The sequence below is a fragment of the Bombina bombina genome, chromosome 5 (genome assembly GCF_027579735.1).
Source record: "Bombina bombina isolate aBomBom1 chromosome 5, aBomBom1.pri, whole genome shotgun sequence".
Taxonomy (NCBI): Eukaryota; Metazoa; Chordata; class Amphibia; order Anura; family Bombinatoridae; genus Bombina; species Bombina bombina.
Window position 1 is genome coordinate 475,909,597 of NC_069503.1, and position 16,223 is coordinate 475,925,819.

Below are 16,223 nucleotides of genomic sequence, written 5' to 3' on the forward strand. Positions count from 1 at the left end.
ATGGACACAGCTTGACCCCAATCCTTGCTTGCAGGGAAAAGTACCCCTAAAAGGATTAAATATCTTCAGACACCAACTTCACACATGCTCCATTGACAGAGGCAAAGAGAATGACTAAGGGAAGTGACACTTAACAGCTTTGCTGGGGTGCTTTTTGCCTCCTCCTGCTGGCCAGGAGTGAATATCCCACTAGTAACTGAAATGACGTTGTGGACTCTTCATGTCATAGGAAAGAAATCTGGCTTGTTAAGAGGCCCTGAGAACTGGAACTGAAAAACCCTGCTCTAAGTAATAACATACAGCTAGATTACGAGTTTTGAGCTATAGAGGGTAGTTAACGAACGCAACAAAAGTTGCGTTATTTCACCCTCCATAGCGCTGCCATTACGAGTTTTGAAAAAGCCGCATTGTGCGTGTGATATGGTTGCGTTGAGTTCCATACCGCACAAAATACAATCGCTGCTTTGACGTGCTCGTGCACACTTTCCCCATAGACATCAATGGGGAGAGAAGGTTAGAAAAAAAACCTAAACCTGCGAACGTGGAATGAAAAGCTCCGTAACGCAGCCCCATTGATGTCTATGGGGATAAAAGAGTTGCGTTTAAACTTGACACCCTAACATAAACTCCACGTCTAAACACCCCTAATCTGTTGTCCCCAACATCGCCGCCACCAACATGTTATTAACCCCTAATGTGCCGCTCCCGATATCGCAGCCACCAAAATAAATCTAATTACCCCTAATCTGCCGCTCCCGATATCGCAGCCACTATACTAAAGTTATTAACCCCTATTCACCTGCACCCCCAACATCCGCAATCGCTGCCACTAAATAAAGTTATTAACCCCTAAACCTCTGGCCTCCCACATCAATACCACTAAATAAACCTAATAACCCCTAAACCACCAGCCCCCCACATCGCAACAACCTAAATTAAACTATATTAACCCCTAACCCTAAACCTAACCCTCCCAACTTCAACATAATTAAAATAAAGCTAAATTAAAGTTACTTATTAACTAAATAGTACCTATTTAAAACTAAAAACAAACTTGAACTGTGAAATAAAACCTAAGCTAGCTACAATATAACGAATAGTTATATTATAGCTAGCTTAGGTTTTATTTTTATTTTACCGGTAAGTAAATTATTTCACAGGCAAGTTTGTATTTATTTCAACTAGGTAGATTTAGTTAATAAATAGTTATTAACTATTTACTAACTACCTAGTTAATATAAATAAAAACTTACCTGTGAAATAAAACTTAAGCTGCCTTACACTAAAACCTACCATTACAAAAATAAAAACCTACCATTACAAAAAATAAAAAACACTAAAATTACTAAAAAAATAAAAAAACCTACCATTACAAAAAATAACAAACTAAATTATACAAAACAATAAAAGTATTCCTATTCTATAACGCTGTTAAAAAAAAAACACCCCAAAATAAAAAACCTAAATCTATAATAAACTACCAAGGGCCCTTAAAATGGCCTTTTGTAGGCCCTTAAAAGAGCCTTTTGTAGGGCATTGACCTAAGTTAAACATCTCTTTTACCTGTAAAAAAACTAAATTTATGCTTACCTGATAAATTGATTTCTTCTATGGTAAGACGAGTCCACGGATTCATCCTTTACTTGTGGGTTATTATCCTTCCCTACATGAAGTGGCAAAGAGCACCACAGCAGAGCTGTCTATATAGCTCCTCCCTTAGCTCCACCCCCCAGCCATTCGACCGAAGGTACAGGAAGAAAAAGGAGAAACTACAAGGTGCAGAGATGACTGAGTTTAAATAAAAAAATATAATCTGTCTTAAAATGACAGGGCGGGCCGTGGACTCGTCTTACCATAGAAGAAATCAATTTATCAGGTAAGCATAAATTTAGTTTTCTTCTATAAAGGTAAGACGAGTCCACGGATTCATCCTTTACATGTGGGATACAATACCAAAGCTACAGGACACGGATGAACGGGAGGGACAAGACAGATGGTTAAACAGAAGGCACCACTGCTTGAAGAACTTTTCTCCCAAAAACAGCCTCCGAAGAAGCAAAGGTATCAAATTTGTAAAATTTGGAAAAGGTATGAAGCGAAGACCAAGTCGCAGCCTTACAAATCTGTTCAACAGAAGCATAATTTTTAAAATCCCATGTGGAAGCCACCGCTCTAGTAGAGTGAGCTGTAATTCTTTCAGGAGGCTGCTGTCCAGCAGTCTCGTATGCCAAACGGATGATGCTTTTTAGCCAAAAGGCAAGAGAGGTAGCCGTAGCTTTTTGACCTCTACGTTTTCCAGAATAGACAACAAACAAAGAAGATGTTTGACGAAAATCTTTGGTCGCTTGCAAGTAAAACCTTAAAGCACGAACCACGTCCAAGTTGTGCAATAGACGCTCCTTCTTAGAGGAAGGATTAGGACACAGAGAAGGAACAACAATTTCCTGATTAATATTCTTATTAGTAACAACCTTAGGAAGGAATCCAGGTTTGGTACGCAGAACCACCTTATCAGCATGGAAAACAAGATAAGGCGAGTCGCATTGCAATGCAGATAGTTCAGAAACTCTTCGAGCCGAAGAGATAGCAACTAAAAACAGAACTTTCCAAGATAGAAGCTTAATATCTATGGAATGCATAGGTTCAAACGGAACCCCTTGAAGAACTTTAAGAACCAAATTCAAACTCCATGGCGGAGCAACAGGTTTAAACACAGGCTTGATTCTAACTAAAGCCTGACAGAACGACGAACGTCTGGAACATCTGCCAGACGTTTGTGCAGTAGAATTGATAAAGCAGATATCTGTCCCTTTAAGGAACTAGCTGATAGCCCCTTCTCCAATCTTTCTTGGAGAAAAGACAAAATCCTAGGAATCCTGATCTTACTCCATGAGTAGCCTTTGGATTTGCACCAATAAAGATATTTACGCCATATCTTATGATAAATTTTCCTGTTGACAGGCTTTCGAGCCTGAATCAAGGTATCTATGACCGACTCAGAGAACCCCCGCTTGGATAAGATCAAGCGTTCAATCTCCAAGCAGTCAGTTGCAGAGAAACTAGATTTGGATGCTGGAATGGACCTTGAATCAGAAGGTCCTGTCTCAGTCCATGGTGGAAGAGATGACATGTCCACCAGGTCTGCATACCAAGTCCTGCGTGGCCACGCAGGTGCTATCAAAATCACTGAAGCTCTCTCCTGTTTGATTCTGGCAATCAAACGAGGAAGGAGAGGAAATGGTGGAAACAGATAAGCCAGGTTGAACGACCAGGGTACTGCCAGAGCATCTATCAGTACTGCCTGAGGATCCCTGGACCCGTAACGAGGAAGTTTGGCATTCTGACGAGACGCCATCAGATCCAATTCTGGTGTGCCCCATTGCTGAATCAATTGTGCAAACACCTCCGGATGGAGTTCCCACTCCCCCGGATGAAAAGTCTGAAGACTTAGAAAATCCGCTTCCCAGTTCTCCACTCCTGGGATATAGATTGCTGATAGATGGCAAGAGTAAGTCTCTGCCCATCGAATTACTTTGGTAACCTCTATCATCGCTAGAGAACTCTTTGTTCCCCCCCGATGATTGATATATGCTACAGTCGTGATATTGTCCGACTGAAATCTTACGAATCTGGCCGACGCCAGCTGAGGCCACGCCTGAAGCGCGTTGAATATCGCTCTCAGTTCTAGAATATTGATTGGGAGGAGAGTCTCCTCCTGAGTCCACAAACCCTGTGCTTTCATGGAATTCCAGACTACACCCCAGCCCAATAGGCTGGCGTCCGTCGTCACTATGACCTACGCTGGCCTGCGGAAACACATTCCCTTGGACAGATGATCCTGTGACAACCACCAAAGAAGAGAGTTTCTGGTCTCTTGGTCCAGATTTATCTGAGGAGATAAATCTGCATAATCCCCATTCCACTGTTTGAGCATGCAAACTTGCAGTGGTCTGAGATGCAAGCGAGCAAATGGAACTATGTCAATTGCCGCTACCATTAAACCGATTACCTCCATACACTGAGCCACTGACGGCGGAGGAATGGAATGAAGAGCTCGGCAGATTAATAAAATCTTTGATTTCCTGACCTCCGTCAGAAAAATTTTCATGTCCACCGAATCTATCAGAGTTCCCAGGAATGGAACTCTTGTGAGAGGGATAAGTGAATTCTTTTTTACGTTCACCTTCCACCCGTGAGATGTCCGTGTGAGACTTGGCTAGTTGGTAAATTGACGCCTGGATTAAGATATCGTCCGGATAAGGCGCCACAGCTATGCCCTGCGGCCTTAGAACCGCCAGAAGGGACCCTAGCACCTTTGTGAAAATTGTGGGAGCCGTGGCCAGCCCGAAGGGAAGAGCAACAAACTGGTAATGCTTGTCCAGAAAGGCGAACCTGAGGAACTGGTGATGATCTTTGTGGATAGGAATGTGTAGATACGCATCCTTTAAGTCCAGGGTGGTCATATATTGACCCTCCTGGATCATTGGCAAAATAGTCCGAATGGTCTCCATCTTGAAGGAGTTTAGGAATTTGTTTAGGATCTTGAGATCCAAAATTGGTCTGAAGGTTCCCTCTTTTTTGGGAACCACAAACAGATTGGAGTCGAACCCTTGCCCCTGTTCTGTTTCCGGAACTGGGCAGATCACTCCCATGGAATATAGGTCTTCAACACAGCGTAAGAATGCCTCTCTTTTTGTCTGGTTTACAGACAATTGAGAAAGATGGAATCCCCCCCTTGGGGGAGAATCTTTGAAATCTAGAAGATACCCCTGGGTTACTATTTCTAAAGCCCAGGAATCTTGAACGTGTCTTGCCCAAGCCTGAGCGAAGAGAGAAAGTCTGCCCCCTACTAGATCCGGTCCCGGATCGGGGGCTACCCCTTCATGCTGTCTTGGAGGCAGCAGCGGGCTTCTTGGCCTGTTTACCCTTGTTCCAAATCTGGTTAGGTCTCCAGACTGACTTGGATTGAGTAAGATTCCCCTCTTGCTTTGCAGCAGGGGAAGAGGAAGAGGGACCACCTTTGAAGTTTCGAAAGGAACGAAAATTATTTTGTTTGGTCCTCATCTTATTCGTCTTATCCTGAGGAAGGGCATAGCCTTTCCCTCCAGTGATGTCTGAAATGATCTCTTTCAGTTCAGGCCCGAATAGGGTCTTACCCTTGAAAGGGATGGCTAAAAGCTTAGCTTTTGATGACACATCAGCAGACCAGGACTTAAGCCATAACGCTCTATGCGCTAAAATGGCAAAACCTGAATTCTTCGCCGCTAATTTAGCCAATTGAAAAGCGGCATCTGTAATGAAAGAATTAGCTAGCTTGAGAGCCTTAATTCTATCCAGAATATCCTCTAATGGAGTCTCAACCTGAAGAGCCTCTTCCAGGGCCTCGAACCAAAAGGACGCTGCAGTAGTTACAGGAACAATGCACGCTATAGGTTGGAGAAGAAAACCTTGATGAACAAATATTTTCTTCAGAAAACCCTCTAATTTTTTATCCATAGGATCTTTGAAAGCACAACTGTCCTCAATAGGTATAGTTGTACGCTTAGCCAGGATAGAAATAGCTCCCTCCACCTTAGGAACCGTCTGCCACGAGTCCCGCACGGCGTCTGATATGGGAAACATTTTCTTAAAAGTAGGAGGGGGAGCAAACGGAATACTTGGTCTATCCCACTCCTTAGTAATAATTTCCGAAATCCTCTTAGGGACCGGAAAAACATCAGCGTAGGCAGGAACCTCTAGGAATCTGTCCATTTTACACAATTTCTCTGGAACTACAATAGGGTCACAATCATCCAGAGTCGCTAAAACCTCCCTGAGCAATAAGCGGAGGTGTTCTAGTTTAAATTTAAAAGCCGTCATATCTGAATCTGTCTGAGGGAACATATTTCCTAAGTCAGAAATCTCTCCCTCAGCCAGCAAATCCCTCACTTCAGAACATTGTGAGGGTACATCGGATATGGCTAATAAAGCGTCAGAGGTCCCAGCATTTGTTCTCACATCAGACCTGCTGCGCTTCCCCTGCAACCCAGGTAGCTTAGATAAAATCTCTGTGAGGGTAGCATTCATAACTGCGGCCATATCTTGCAGGGTAAAAGAATTAGACGCACTAGAAGTACTTGGTGTCACTTGTGCGGGCGTTAATGGTTGTGACACTTGGGGAGAATTAGATGGCATAACCTGATTCTCTTCTGACTGAGAATCATCCTGCGACATACTTTTAGTAGCTAAAATATGTTCTTTACAATTTATTGACCTTTCAGTGCATGAGGTACACATTCTAAGTGGAGGTTCCACAATGGCTTCTAAACATATTGAAAATTGACTTTCCGCAATGTCAGACATGTTGAACAGGCTAGTAATGACTACAAACAAGCATGAAAACACTTTATCTAGTGAAAAAAATAATCTTAAAAAAACGGTACTGCGCCTTTAAGAGAAAAAAAGCATACACGTTCTGCAAAACAGCCTAAACATGCACCATTTTTTTCAAAATTTTGTATGTAGACACACTATAGGTAGTTAAGATTGCACAACAATTTTTTTTAACAATTAACCCCATAACTTCCAAACCGGATCGAAAATAGGCCCAGATCCGGAAAAAAACACTCCCAGCACCTTGCCACAGCCCTGCTGTGGCCCTACCTGCCCTCAAGGATCGAAAGTGTGGGGTAAAAGCTTTGATTTGGCCCAAAACATACACCAGGGCCCTCAGGAGTTAGAGCTTGCTGTTTACTGACAAAACTAACTGCGCATCTGAGGCGCGAAAATAGGCCCCGCCCATCTCACTTGATGTTTCCTCAGCCTTAAAGAACCGCACCAGAGCGGTTATAACTAGCCATGTGGGTTCTAAGACCCGAAAATTAAGCCATGTGTGCCCTTAATAAAGTTGCCCAAAACGTTTATTGCCCACAAAAACGTTAAAGCACTCCCAAATAAAAAAACTTTGCTCACAAACATTTGCCTCAGTGTCAACCATATTAGTAATTGGCCCCCTATGCAAGCTAAGTAATGCCCTTCTTTTAGCTGTAGGATTACTGCTTACCTTTACCCTCCTGGGTATAATGTCAGCATTTCTGAAATACACAGTCTCTCCAGAAAAATATGACTAAACATACCTCATTGCTGCATAGCATGAAACCGTTCTTCACACTGAAGTTTCCTGTACTCCTCAGCCTCTGTGGGAACAGCAATGGACCTTAGTTACAAATGCTAAGATCATCATCCTCCAGGCAGCAGTCTTCATCCATCTGTTGCCTTAGAGTAAATAGTACACACCGGTACCATTTAAAATAACAAACTCTTGCTTGAAGAAATTAAAAAACTAATATTTTATCACCTCTTTCACTTTACCCTTCCTAGTACTTAGAGAGGCAAAGAGAATGACTGGGAGGGGGTGGAGCTAAGGGAGGAGCTATATAGACAGCTCTGCTGTGGTGCTCTTTGCCACTTCCTGTAGGGAAGGATAATATCCCACAAGTAAAGGATGAATCCGTGGACTCGTCTTACCTTTATAGAAGAAAATACAAAGACCCACCCCAACAGTAAAACCCACCTCCCAACCAACCCCCAAAATAGAAAACCTAACTCTAAAAAAACCTAAGCTACCCATTGCCCTGAAAAGGGCATTTGTATAGGCATTGCCCTTAAAAGGGCATTCAGCTCTTTTAAGAAATGCCCAAACCCTAACCAAAAAAAAAAACCACCCCCCCCAAAAAAAAAAAATACACAAAATAAACTAATTATCCAAAATAATAAACATTATTCCTATTCTAATACCCTGTTTTAATAAAACAACAACCCCAAAATGAGCCAATAGAATTTCAGTAGCTCTCATCCTATTGGCTGATTTGAATTTCCAAAATCAAATCAGCCAATAGGAATGCAAGGGACGCCATTTTGAAAAGGGTCTCTTGCATTAAAGATTCAGTATACAGTGGCGACCGTCTGAAGAGGATGCTCCGCGCTGGATGTCTTCAGGTATGGACCCGCTCCGCCGTATGAAGATAGAAGATGCCGCCGGGATGAAGATAGAGGATGCCGCCTGGATGAAGACTTCTCACTGCCTGGATGTCCGGACTTCAGAAACTGTAAGTGGATCTTCGGGGTTAGTGTTAGGATTTTTTTTGGGTGTTTTTTTTTTAGTTTAGGGTTTGGGCTTTTCTTAAAAGAGCTAAATGCCCTTTTTAGGGCAATGTAAAAGAGATAAATGCCCTTTTAAGGGCAATGCTCATACAAATGCCATTTTCAGGACAATGGGTAGCTTAGGTTTTTATAGAGTTAGGTTTTCTATTTTGGGGGGTTGGTTGGGAGGTGGGTTTTACTGTTGGGGTGGGTCTTTGTATTTTTTTTACAGGTAAAAGAGATGTTTAACTTAGGTCAATGCCCTACAAAAGGCTCTTTTAAGGGCCTACAAAAGGCAATTTTAAGGGCCCTTGGTAGTTTATTATAGATTTAATTTTTTTATTTTGGGGTGTGTTTTTTTTTTTTTTTTAACAGGTCTTTGTTAGAGTTAGGTTTTTTTATTTTAAGGGGTTGGTTGGGTGGTCGGTTTTACTGTAGTGGGGGCCTTTGTATTTTTTTTTTGCAGGGCAATGCCCTACAAAAGGCCCTTTTAAGGGCTATTGGTAGTTTATTGTAGGCTAGGCTTTTTTTATTTTGGGGTGTGTTTTTTTTTTTTTTTTTAACAGGTCTTTGTTAGAGTTAGGTTTTTTTATTTTAAGGGGTTGGTTGGGTGGTCGGTTTTACTGTAGTGGGGGCCTTTGTATTTTTTTTTGCAGGGCAATGCCCTACAAAAGGCCCTTTTAAGGACTATTGGTAGTTTATTGTAGGCTAGGCTTTTTTTATTTTGGGTGGGCTTTTTTATTTTTATAGGGCTATTAGATTAGGTGTAATTCTTTTTTATTTTTGATAATTTCGTTTGTTATTTTTCGTAATTTGTTTGTTAAGTTTTGTAATTTAGTATTTTTTATTTTTTGTAATTAGATACTTTGTAATTTTTATAGTAGTGTTAGGATTTTTTTAATGTGTATTTTAGTTTTCTTTAATTGGTAGTTAGTTTCATTTTGGTTTAATAGTTATATTAGTTTAATTCTTAGTTTAAACTTATTTTTTTTAATTTGACAAGTAAGTTTTAATTGAAGATAGGGAAATTGTAATTTTAATACAAAGTTAGTGAAGCGTTAGGTTTTGGGGTTACTAGTTTAAATTAGTTTATTGCGATGTGGGGGGCTTTCGGTTTAGGGGTTAATAGGTTTATTATAGGAGCGGCGGAATAGGGGTTAATAACTTTAATATAGTGGGGGCAATATGGGCGGATTAGGGGTTATTAATATTTAAATAGTGTTCGTGATGCGGGAGAGCCTCGGTTTAGTGGTTAATAGGTAGTTTATGGGTGTTGGTGTACTTTGTAACACTTTAGTTCTGAGTTTTGTGTAACAGTTTTCTTGTGTAAAACTCATAACTACTGCACTCAGATGGTGGTACGGATCTTGTCGTTATAGGGTGTAATGCAAGCTTTATAGCTTCATCGCAAAACTCGTAATCACAGTGCTATTCCCATATGAAATGAAAAAACTTCATTTTTACGAGTGCGGGACTGACATTGCGTTACAGGCTAAAAGGTATGCGGTACAGCTATACCAACAAGACTCGTAATGGCTGCGTTGCTGTTTTAACGCTGAAATAGCCATTTTTTCAGCGTTAAAACACGAACGCACAACTCGTAATCTACCTGATAGTTTGTTGCAAAATCAAAAAGTTAAAATATTTTAGGGAGTATAAACAGTGCTTCTAAAAATGGGGCAAAACAGTCTCTGTATATTATGCACCACCTGCTTTGTGTAATGTATGCTATATTTGCCTTTAATTCTCACTATTTTTACAATCTATTTTCTCAATCTCAAACATAAATAAAAAAATAAAAGCACCAAATGACTAATCCTTTCTGACTACTTTCTAGTCTATTTCAACAGCCATACAGAAGGATCACACCTATAGAGAAATACATAAATGATTTCACAGACTTACCTTTAAGAAAAGGCTTTGTAGCTGCTGCTTTAGTGGCCTCAGCAATCATCTCTGAAATGCTCAGATTATCTTTACAACCTAAACCGATTACAGGCACATTATGGCTTGGTGACCTTGCACACGCTGAAGGTGCAATCGGCCTTTCAACTAACATAATATTAACCGTTTCTTCCTTAACGGCCATGGAGCAGGAAACGGAAATTGATTTAGAGACTTGGTCTTCACATGGCTTGGAATCTGGAGTGACTGCTTGAGACTTTCCTACAATTTGAACATCATGATGGTCCTGTCTTTGATTGGATTTGAATGTGGGTTCTTGCGAAAAAAGATGTAAAACAAAATTAGCAACACCAAAAATTGCATTACGAATGTAATTCATGAAAATGATAGCCATACAAATTCCAAAGGCTAAACTACATCTGATTTATTATTTTTTATACGAAGTTTGTTTCCATTATTTAAAAAAAAACAAAAAAACACAAAAAACAACAGCATCTTTAATTTGTTTATAGAAAACTGTATGAAGCAGTTTTATGGTCTTAAATGTGGCAGGTGTGGGGTGTTAGGGGAAAAAAAACGGCACTGAAAAGTGCCTTTACATTGCAGTCTATGGGAACTGTGTGTATTTATTTGCTTCGCTGTGCTAGGTTCTCTGCCGTGTGTCTGAAAGCATGAGAATGAGGCTCCCATTGGAGCCTATGGAAGCGCGCTCTCATAAGAATGCTTCCGTGCAATGCGAACATGAGGTCGCGTTCACATTGCACCTAACTCGTAATACCAGCGCACATTTGCGTGTGCTGGTATTAAAAAATTGAGCGCAAATATCGCTTTAGCGAATGCAATATTTTTTGGGCTCCATCTGCAAACTGACCCATAGTATAACAGGAAACACATGATAAGCTGTGAAAAAATCAACAAAAAACAGGTGTTGCATAAACAAGCAATTTTAAAAATTAAACCTTAGTACCATCCTAACAACAAGGGCTAAATTATATAATGTATATACACATGCTAAATGATACTTGTTTTGAGGCTTTGAAACAAAAACATAATTTATGCTTACCTGATCAATTCATTTCTTTCATGATGGCAAGAGTCCAAGATCCGTTACATATGGGAACTAATACCCAAGCTGTGGAAGTCCACGAGTAACCATAAAGGGAGGGATTGAAAAAACAACTTTTTTCACTGAGAAAATAAATCCACAATCCAAAAGAAAAAGATCTTTATAATGTAAACAAGAAACAGGCATACTCATCAATCTGAGGCAATTGCCTGAAGGAGCTTTCTACCAAAGGCTACTCCAGAGGAAGCAAAAACATTTTAAAACATTTTTAAAATGGTAAAAGATAGAAAAGGAATGCAAAGAAGACCAAGTGGCTGCTTTGCAATTGTGATCAGCTGAAGCTTCATTCTTGAAAACTCAAGAAGTGGCAATTGACCTAGTAGATTGAGCCTTAATTCCCTATGGCGGAAGCTGACCTGCCTCCAAATAAGCTCTGTGAATTAAAACTTTCAGCCAAGAGGCTAAAGAAACAGTAGAGGCGTTCTTGCCTTTCGTAGGCCCAGAAAAAATAATAAACAGCCTAGAAGTTTGTCTGAAATTCTTAGTAGCATCAACATAATATTTAAATGCCCTAATATCCAGAAAATTCAAAGATCTTTCGGAAGCATATTTACGATTAGGACACAAAGAAGGAGGAACAACCACTTTGTCAATATTGTACGTAGGAACAACCTCAGGCAAAAATTGAAATGTAGTCCGCAAAATATCCTTATCCTGAAGAAATCAGATAAGGTGACTCAAAAGAGAGAGCAGGCAATACAGAAACTCTTCTGGCTGAAGAGAAGGCTAAAAGAAACAACACTTTCCAAGAAAGTAGTTTAATGTCCATTTTATGCATAAGCTCAAAAGGAAGAGGCTTCAAAACCTTTAACACTAGGTAAAGACTCCAAAGAGGAGAAATAGGCTTGATAACAGGTTTAATTCGGACCAGGGCCTGAGCAAAACAAGGAGCATCAGGAAGACTAGTAATCTTCCTGTGAAACAAAAAATTAAAGAGCAGATATCTGCCCTTTCAGGGAACTGGCAGATAAATCCTTATCTAAACCAAAAACTGAAGAATACAAGGGATTCTAATAGAATGCCAGGAAAATTATGATCTATAGACCATTAAATGTAAATTTTCCAAACATTGTGATAAACTTTCCTAGAGACAGGCTTTCTGAGAAAACTTCTATGTCTCAGAACTAAGCACTCAATTTCCATGCCATCAAGTTTTAGAGACTTTAGATCTGGATGGAAAAAGACAGAAGGTCTGACCGCAGAGGAAGTGGCCAAGACGGACCACCTGGATATTTGAACCAGATCTGCATATCAAATCCTGTAAGGCCATGATGGGGCATCCAGGATTACAAATGAGTTCCCTAGTCTTATCTTGGAAATCACTTTGGAAAAATGAACAAGAGGAGAAAACAGATAAGCAGGGTGAAATGACCAAGGAACTAATAGAGCATCCACTAAGTCTGCCTGAGGATCACAGGACCTCGTAAAGTACCTGGGAAGTTTGATGTTCAAACGATAGGCCCTCAGATCTATTTCTGGTAGGCCCCAAAGATCCACAATAAGACAGAACACATCCTGATGAAGACACCACTTCCCTTGATGTAGAGACTAATGACGGAGAAAGTATGCTTCTCAATTATTCACTTCTGGGATGTGAATCATAAGATTTAGGCAAGAATTGATTTCTACGATTTCCCCCTTTATGGTTAACATAAGCTACTGTTGTAACATTGTCTGTCTGGAAAGACTGTTGAAAGACCCCCTTTTCAAAAGAGGACAAGATTGAAAGACCTGAAATTTGCACTGAGTTCTTTAACATTGATTTGCAACCTGCCTCCCGAGGATCCCAAATCCCCTGTGCTGTCAAAGACCCCCAAACAGATCCCTAACCTGAAGACTTGCATCTGTTATATTCACAGATCAGGTAGGACGAGCAAGAAGCCATCTGAATAATAAACCGATGATTCAGCCACCAAGTCAGAGACTGGCTTGTACTGGAATCTAAGAATATCTTTTGAGATAGCTGGGTATAATCCCTGCACCATAGATGCAGCATATAAAGCTGAAGAGGCCTCATGTGAAATTGAGCAAATGGAATTGCACCTTAAACTGCAATCATGAGACGTAGTACTTACACAGAGCCACTGAAGGGAATGAAAGCACTTGAAGGTTCAGATAGGCTGATACCAATGTCATCCGTGTCTATGCAGTAAAAAAAAATCATGGACACTGAACCTATTTGAAGAAACAACAATAGTTGTTTCATGTGAAATTCTGCTAAAGGAAAAGACTGAGCTAGTACCAAGATATTGTCCAGGTAAGGAAAACACTGCAATACCCTAAACTCAGTTACAGACAAAAGAGTACACAGAACCTTATCTCAGTGCATTTTGACAGACACTGCTAGTCCATGAGTGTCATATAGATAACATTGTGCTCACTCCCGTGGAGTTATTTAAGAGTCAGCACTGATTGGATAAAATGCATGTCTGTCAAAAGAACTGAAATAAAGGGGCAGTCTGCAGAGGCTTAGAAACAATGTAATCACAGAGATAAAAAATATATTAATATAACAGTGTTGGTTATGCAAAACTGAGGAATAAAGGGATTATCTATCTTTTTAAACAATAAAAATTCTGGAGTAGACTGTACCTTTAAGGTAGAATAGTCCTGTATTTTCAATTCTGAAAGATTGAATCCTTACAAACGTGTATAGAGTTTTTAGATCCAAAATTGTTGGAACAATGAAGAGATTTGATAAAAATCCCATTTCCTGTTCCTGCAGTTGAACTGGAATAATTATTCACATATCTTTCATATTTGAGACAGTTTATGAGATTCCTAAGAACAATGAAAAGAAAAAAACATAAATTATGCTTACCTAATAATTTTCTTTTCTTCTGACGGGAAGAGTCTACAGCTGCATTCATTACTTTTGGGAATTCAGAACCTGGCCACCAGGAGGCGGCAAAGACACCCCAGCCAAAGGCTTAAATACCACCCCCACTTCCCTCATCCCCCAGTAATTCTGCCAAGGGAACAAGGAACAGTAGGAGAAATATCAGGGTGAAAAAAGTTGCCAGAAGAACAAAAATGTACTGCTGCCCCATAAAACGCGGACTCTTCCCATCAGAATAAAAGAAAATTATCAGGTAAGCATAATTTATGTTTTTTCTTCTTAAACCGGAAGAGTCCACAGCTGCATTCATTACTTTTGGGAAAACAATACCCAAGCTAGAGGACACTGAATGCAAACAAAGGGTGGGTACAAAAAAGGCGGCTCCTTCGAAAGGCACCACAGCCTGAAATTACAAGGGGAAAAACGGAAAACTGGGTAACCACTCATCAGTTACACAACCTGCAAAGCCGTGCTAGAGACCTTCAGACCCAGAGTCTGCTGAGCACAAGGCTTCCGAGGAGTCAGCCCTGCGGCACTTAACTCCCACAAAAAACGTTTCTGACCTAAAACCAAAAAAACCTCTATCAACCTCCGAGAGGGAGAGTAGAGGAACCCATAAGAGATCTGAAGGACCATCCAACATGGGCTCAAGTCAAACTAGTAAAAAATCCCTATCTACCCCCGAGAGGGAGAATAGAGGAACCCATGAGATATACCAAGGATCAAAATCAAACTCAGAGCTACCGAGACTGCAACACAGGACCACTGTCTAGGGAAACAAACTCCCTAGGAGGACAAGGACCAGAAGATAAGTCCATAGTCAGGAGAAAACATCACTAGGATGACCGGAAGGCCACCCTCATTTTCCTGACACAGCACCATACCAACTATGGTGTTCCAGAAAACTGAGTTCCCCCTTGCAACCTAGACAAGTCAAAACCCGTCAGGCTAAACAAACATAGACAAGCAAAGATAGAAAAAACCGTCCTAGCAGCTTAAAAAGAGCTCTCCAAGAGGTCACAGAGCCACCTGTGAGAAAAACTCTCGATGACCAATCAATACGCAGGACTCATCCCACGAGAAGTGCTGAAAAATCTCGACAATGGCTCCCGACCAGAAAATTCCGGAAGCCCAGAGTAGAACTCTGACTGCTATTAAAAAATTGACATGCTACCCTGAACCATGACAGGAACCTCATGCTCGGGCCCAATGACCTCTACACTGCAGCCTTCCATAAGAGGAACACTCCTCAAGGGAAGAAAGCACTCTGACCCACAGCACTCTGATACCAGAATTCAACTTTAAAGGTCTGGGAGGCATTCTGCATGAAAAGGCTGTGTGGGGGTCTGAATTGTGAGAACACAAGAGAGGGAAAAACCCTACGAGGTGAGAAAACAAACACGGGCCCTTCACAGATACTGAGGTACCTCCAAATCAAGGAGAGCACGTAAGAACCCCTTCCCCACCCTAGGTGAGAAAAAGAGGAATAAGCAATGGTAACCACCCTACCAATAGAGGCTAAACCCCAATATTGTCATTCCAGTTGGTACAGCAACTAGAGCCTACCAGGAAGCATCAGATGTCCCAGCAGACAAGTAGGGACCCGTCAGAAAATCTCAAACTGAAGCCTCAGGTTGATATTAATCTCCCATGAGAGTCAGAAACCCCCGCCCCCTCAAAAGGGACACGCAGGAAAACCAAACCCTAAGGTTAAGCAGGACCGTCCATACCCGTTCCAGGCAGTGGAGGCTCCTCTATAGGAGCACTTGAGCACGTGATGCCCCCTGACCCCTGATGAACAAAAAAAAAAAGAAATATATATACGTATATATATATATACGTATATACATACACACACACACACACAATAAAATGGGCGGAGCCATATGAGGGGCAGGGCTAATGCTCCCCCATCTTCAAAAGTCACCAGCCGCCACTGGTTCCAGGCAAGAGACATGGTCCTAAGCCGGAGTCCTCGAAAACAGAACCGATATAAAGATCTAAAGTTCCTGAGGAGTCCATAACCTGCCTCCTATGTCCTGAGATGTAAAGAACCTAGCAACATCCACAAACCTAAGAGTCTGTAAAGAGACTCCCGACCGGTTTAGGAAATGGGCAACCAGTATTCCTGGATTGCAAGGTAATCCATGTAGACAGGCCTAACGACCTGACCCACACACTGGAGAAGATAAATGGTCAATTTCCTGACCCCAGACAGACCATGGTATGACA

General features: G+C 41.0%; 1 protein-coding gene across 1 annotated transcript in view; it reads right to left on the reverse strand.

Moving 5' to 3' along the window:
- Positions 1-16,223, reverse strand: part of LOC128660487 (mucin-12) — a 770,239-nt gene that overhangs the window by 24,434 nt on the left and 729,582 nt on the right. The window contains exon 38 of the mRNA XM_053714362.1: positions 10,027-10,341. Within this exon, the coding sequence (XP_053570337.1) occupies positions 10,027-10,341 (315 nt within the window). The remainder of the gene's footprint in view (positions 1-10,026; positions 10,342-16,223) is intronic.